Source organism: Lactuca sativa, chromosome 4, assembly GCF_002870075.4.
Source record: "Lactuca sativa cultivar Salinas chromosome 4, Lsat_Salinas_v11, whole genome shotgun sequence".
In the NCBI taxonomy this organism is placed as follows: Eukaryota; Viridiplantae; Streptophyta; class Magnoliopsida; order Asterales; family Asteraceae; genus Lactuca; species Lactuca sativa.
In genome coordinates, this window is record NC_056626.2 from 146591286 (window position 1) to 146597371 (window position 6086).

The 6086-nt window shown below is 35.9% G+C and overlaps 1 protein-coding gene across 1 annotated transcript; it reads left to right on the top strand.

Annotated features, from left to right (window-relative positions):
• The first annotated feature begins 682 nt into the window (after positions 1 to 682).
• Positions 683 to 5435, top strand: LOC111892231 (chaperone protein ClpD, chloroplastic). The gene is made up of 12 exons (XM_023888303.3): positions 683 to 1786; positions 1862 to 2010; positions 2121 to 2350; positions 2684 to 2792; positions 2877 to 3007; positions 3131 to 3232; positions 3321 to 3602; positions 3688 to 3776; positions 3863 to 4157; positions 4268 to 4501; positions 4653 to 4889; positions 4989 to 5435. Exons 1-12 carry the CDS (start codon positions 1116 to 1118, stop codon positions 5298 to 5300), a joined length of 2841 nt encoding a protein of 946 aa, XP_023744071.1. The 5' UTR covers positions 683 to 1115; the 3' UTR covers positions 5301 to 5435.
• The last annotated feature ends 651 nt before the right edge of the window (positions 5436 to 6086 follow it).

Genomic DNA, 6086 nt, shown 5'->3' on the forward strand with positions numbered 1-6086 from the left:
AATTGAATTTCACCCTTTATATACATTCATTTTAAACATATTTTTCAAAACAAAACAGACACATTTTTTCAAAACAAACACACATTTAACAAAAAATAGATAATTTTTAAATTTTTATGTTTTTTTAAGTAATGTAATGTTTATGTTTTTTTTTTACTAATTTAGCTTTTAAATTTTTATGTTTTTAATTAATGAAATGTGGTTTTATTTTTCTATATTTTAAAAATATTTATTTATGTTTTAAATTATGTTTTTTTATTTAATTTAATCATAAAAAAGTAAAAAAAAAAAAAAGAATATTATGGAGTGGTATGCATTCCGGTGTCTAGAGAGTTGGTGGTGGTGAGCTAACGTGACGGTAAGTTGACAACGTCTTTCCGATGATATGGTTGTAACCACTCCCTACAATCTAATAATATATTGCTAAAGTTCAAAAATAAAATAAAAACTAAAACAAAATATCAATACCATATTTTTGGTATTTGAAACTTACCACTAACGAACTATTGAGTATAATGGTCAATTACTCAATTTATTTTGGTTTGAGAAAAAGATTGTCAAATTATTAAATTCCATTCAATAAACCATGATGATCAAGTAAATTAGATCCTAACTTGTTTGTTATTGAAGACTAACAAAAAATAGCATTAATGGCATCAAGATTTGAACAAGAGAAGGCACCGATGGCGTTGCGTGCGCCATTGGTTGACCGCTAAACCTCTTCTTCTATCCGTCTGATTCAAAGCAAGCAACCCTCTCATATTTGGCATCTTGCAATGAAACACAATCAAAGGAACCGACCCTTTGACCATCGTGGCGTTAAAATTAACGGCACACAAAGCAGCCTAACATGTTACGCAATCATAAATAATCGATCAAGAAAAGAAAGAAATCATTCACCAAACCCCCTAAATCGAAAACTGTAACGTGCAGGTTTCATCCTCTTCCCGTTTGTTCCTCTTCTTTTCAATCTTTTCTGCTCCACACATGTATGATTATGATTTGTAGATATAAGCACACACAGATTTGATTCGTATAGTAAATTTATAGCTTTTAAGCCCACTGTTCTTCAATTTTTGTTTATAATTATAGTTTTATAGCACTTTTTCTCTTTAATGGAGGTCTCATCGTCATCATGTTCCTCCCCACTTTCGATTCATCGACTCGACTTCGCCCCACCTATTTTGACCCGACCCATGTCGCGTTTCTCTTCCAAACCCGTTACCCGATTCACCCCTTCCACCACCTGTAACACTTCGTCTTCTTCTTGTTCTTCTGCATCGTCGTCTTATTTTGGACTTTCCATCTCTCATAAACCCTTGAAATTGAAGAATAATCACACCCTTCCTCGAAAAAGGCGTGGCTCGTTCTATATTGTAGCTGGTGTGTTCGAGAGATTTACCGAAAGAGCAATCAAAGCTGTGATGTTTTCTCAAAGGGAAGCTAAAGCTTTAGGCAAAGACATGGTCTTTACGCAGCATCTGTTATTGGGCTTAATCGCTGAAGATCGTTCTCCTGGTGGCTTTCTCGAATCCGGCATCACCATAGACGCTGCTCGTGAAGCTGTTCGGAGTATCTGGGATGAAGAAGAAGAGGGTGATAAAAAGGAGCAGGTCACATCAACAACGTCTGCCACAGATGTGTCGTTTTCAAATAGCACAAAAAGAGTGTTCGAGGCTGCAGTTGAGTATTCGAGAACCATGGGTTATAAATTCATCGCTCCTGAGCACATTGCCATCGGATTGCTCACTGTAGACGATGGCAGCGCCGGTCGTGTCCTTAAGAAGTGAGTGAAACCAAAGCCATTTTCATATGAAGCTTGCGTTTGAAAGTCATTAATGGTGGAATTCTATTTTCGCAGATTAGGAGCAGATTTAAACCACCTGGCAGATGTTGCAGTCTCTAGACTTCAAGGAGAGCTTGCCAAAGATGGAAGAGAACCCACGAAAATGTTAAAAAATTCCTCTTTTGGTAATAAAACATCAGTCAGATCCCCTGAAAAAGCAAAAGGTAAAATATAATTAAATATTATGTCTTTTTGTATCCATGGTGCTATCTTTTTTGTTCTATAAACTTGTTGGTGTTAGATAGTGACATTTTCTTTTCAAATTTTTTTTCAGGGAAAAGTGCATTAGATCAATTCTGTGTGGATCTTACTGCTAGTGCTAGTAATGGGCGCATTGATCCTGTGATTGGGCGAGATAATGAAGTTGAAAGAATCGTTCAGATTCTTTGCAGAAGAACTAAAAATAATCCCATTCTTCTAGGTCAAGCTGGGGTTGGAAAAACAGCCATTGCAGAAGGACTAGCCATTCGTATATCTGATGCAAATGTCCCTGTCTTTCTCTTGGTAATTAGTCCTTTTCGCCCCTGTTTTTAGTAAGCATAATATGACATAACAGAACAGGTTGCACTGCATCTAGCAATGATATGACAGAACAGAACATGTTGTACTGCATTTGACTATCATATGACAGAACTTGTTGCACTGCATTTGTCGATTGAGATGAGACTGATGTCAATAGGACAATATTGCAAAAGGTGGGACAAGGACTTGCTTTTGATATCTTGTTTGTGGAAAAGACGTGAATGCCCTCCTCATCCCCATAATTCAAGATAACCCTAGAAAATTTGTCTTTTAGGTTGTGTTTTTTTGTTAATTTTTTTATTGGTTTAACTGCAGACAAAACGAGTTATGTCATTGGATATCGGTTTGTTAATTTCGGGTGCAAAGGAGAGGGGAGAATTAGAGGGGCGTGTAACGAGTTTAATTAGGGAGGTAAAAGAGTCAGGTAAGCATAATACATTAAATCTTATTAGGTTAATAATAATAATTGTGTATTTTGATAATTTATTTTATTTTATTGATGTTGTAGGTGATGTGATACTTTTCATTGATGAAGTCCATACACTAATTGGGTCAGGGACTGTTGGAAGAGGTAACAAGGGATCTGGACTCGACATTGGTAATCTTTTGAAGCCATCTCTTGGGAGGGGTGAATTACAGGTTTTTATTATCCTCCATTGTTCATTATACTAAAATTTGAACTTCTGTAATTTGTTGTAACTTATAACTTTTAAATTTTAGGTCATATTTACCTTTTTTTAAGAAAAAGCGTTGTTATTTCAGTGTATTGCTTCCACAACTATGGATGAGTACAGATTGCATTTCGACAAGGATCAAGCATTGGCACGTAGATTCCAACCTGTCATAATTGAAGAACCAAATCAGGTAATATAATAATATATAAAAAAAAATTAATTAGTAACTATAACAACATTCTTTCTTTGTTTAAAATATTCGTTCTATGAAAATACAGGAAGATGCAGTGAGGATTCTCATGGGGCTACAAGAAAAATACGAGGCTCATCACAAATGTAAATACACATTGGAAGCCATAAATGCAGCTGTGTACTTGTCATCAAGATACATTCCTGATAGATATCTTCCAGATAAAGCCATTGATCTGATTGATGAAGCAGGAAGTAAAGCAAGAATGGAGTCTTTCAGAAAGAACAAGGAACAACAAATTGATATACTTTCAAAGTCTCCTAATGACTATTGGCAAGAGATTAAAGCAGTTCAAGCTATGCATGATGTGGTAAGTGACTACATTACATTTTCACTGCTATAATTGGATAGATTTTTCCAAGTTTAAAAAAGTATTAATAAATGAAAAACCTCAGGTTTTGGCAAGCAGAAGAAGCAATCTTGTTGACCCAACAGACACGAACAATGATGATGCTTTGACTTCTTCCACATCTGATGATCAAGAGTATGCTTTTTATGTTCTTATAAACAATTTTTTCCTGGTGTTACTTTTATAAAAATTATGATTTTTGAACTACTTTTTTTTTTCAGGCCTACAATTGTGGGGGCTAATGAAATAGCAGCAGTTGCTTCACTATGGTCAGGGATTCCAATTCAACAGCTGACAGCTGATGAAAGAATGTTATTGGTGGGACTTGAAGACCGATTAAAAGAAAGAGTTTGTGGTCAAAATGAAGCTGTGGATGCCATTTGTCGCGCTGTGAAACGATCTCGTGTAGGGTTAAACGATCCTGACCGTCCGATTGCTGCCATGCTTTTCTGTGGGCCCACGGGAGTTGGCAAAACCGAACTCACAAAAGCCCTTGCTGCTTCCTACTTTGGCTCGGTAAAAACCATTTTTTCTTACTTATATAGATTTACAATAATACTCTTTATATTTTTTAGTTTTTTTTTCCCTTCTAAATTTGTTTTACATCTTTTTTTATTTTTTTACAGGAAAGTTCGATGCTAAGATTGGACATGAGTGAGTACATGGAACGCCATACAGTCAGCAAACTAATAGGCTCCCCACCGGGATATGTAGGGTATGGTGAAGGTGGGACCCTTACGGAAGCCATCCGTAAACGGCCTTTCACAGTGGTGCTTCTTGATGAAATAGAGAAAGCCCATCCTGATATCTTCAATATTCTTCTTCAAATTTTCGAAGATGGTCACCTCACTGATTCCCAGGTTCGCGAACCTAGGAAATCAATAAATCCACCAGTCATCCGAATATTCTAATCCGGATGACAGGTGCATTTATATATTGGATGACAGGCGCATTATGCGCCACTCATCCGATATATGTCATAAATCTCATTAGATTTTGTCATAATTTCAGGGTCGTAGAGTATCGTTCAAGAACGCGTTAGTGGTGATGACTTCTAACGTGGGGTCCACAGCTATCGCGAAGGGGAGACACAATTCCATTGGTTTCCTACTTGATGACAACGAGTCTTCATCTTCTTATGCCGGATTAAAATCACTAGTAATGGAAGAACTCAAAGCGTATTTTCGTCCCGAGTTACTCAACAGGATAGATGAAGTTGTCGTGTTCCGTGCTCTCGAAAAGACTCAGGTTTATCTTTGTCTTAGACAGATCAGAACATAACAGATTGTACTGTGTTTGATTTTGACTTGACCGAGACCGACATTGTTTATTTTGTCTTGATTGCAGATGCTTGAGATATTGAATATGATGTTGGAAGAGGTGAAAAAGAGGCTTGTTTCGTTTGGAATTAATCTGGAAGTGTCTGTACCGGTATTGGAGCTTATATGTGAACAAGGTTTTGATAGGAGTTATGGGGCAAGACCTCTTCGAAGGGCGTTGACTTTGATAATTGAAAATCCATTGAGTGAATCACTTCTTTCTGGAGAGTTTGAGAAGGGGGACACTGCTGTGATTGAGATTGATGGTTCGGGAAATCCGGTGGTTAGTAACAAGTCTCGCCGGAATGTTTACTTGTCTGACACATCAGCATTGTCATAGGTGAATATATGTAGAAGCCCATTAATTATTATTATTTAATGTACAAAGTGATTCATATTGACTGTGTATATGTTAGAGGAATGTTGTGAATTCATTGAGGTTCAGTAAATATATAATTCATAATTTATTGGTTAACGCTATTCCAGTTGACAAGTTAATTTCTGTTTAGATTTTTTGGCTGAATTTTGTGTTTAGGTTGTAAGCTTTAAATAGAATGCATGTTTGTGTAATGTTTTATTTAATGTTTTTTTTTTGTAGCTTTGCTGGCCTGGCACCACAACTAGAAAAATAAAGCAATGGTCGATTACAAACTTTTTTCCTGGAATATTTTTATTTTCGTGAATATGATATATTTTTCGTGGTGAAATGAAGTTATTTTAGCAAGATTGAAAAGTTCGCAAAATTGGATTAGCACGGTTTATAAAGGAGGACATGCAACAAAATTGGTTAAGACTTATATCGTCAAAGACCAAATAGAAGTTATTAATTATTATTATTATTATTATGTTTTACTTCCATGTGTAAATTTTCAAGGCTACGTGGAGTGGCCAATGGTGGTTGTCGAGGCCAAAAAAATAAATACCATAAATATTACACACTAAAATAGTGTATAGTGGTAAAGGGATCGTATCCACGGAGATTGGTTCAATTTAAATCTCTATGTAAATCACTTGTTTAACTATTTGTAAAACAAAAATAAAAGTAAAATGGGGGGGGGGGGGGGGGGGGGTTAATTCTTTTTGATTGTTTGACAAAGTTAGAACTAAGTTAGAATGCAAATATGAC

Coding starts and splice junctions, on each gene's coding strand:
- LOC111892231 (XM_023888303.3), top strand. CDS start 1,116: ATGGAGGTCTCATCGTCATCATGTTCCTCCCCACTTTCGATTCATCGA. Junction 2,793..2,876: donor TAGGGAGGTAAAAGAGTCAG/GTAAGCATAATA, acceptor TTGATGTTGTAG/GTGATGTGATACTTTTCATT. Junction 3,008..3,130: donor TTGGGAGGGGTGAATTACAG/GTTTTTATTATC, acceptor TTGTTATTTCAG/TGTATTGCTTCCACAACTAT.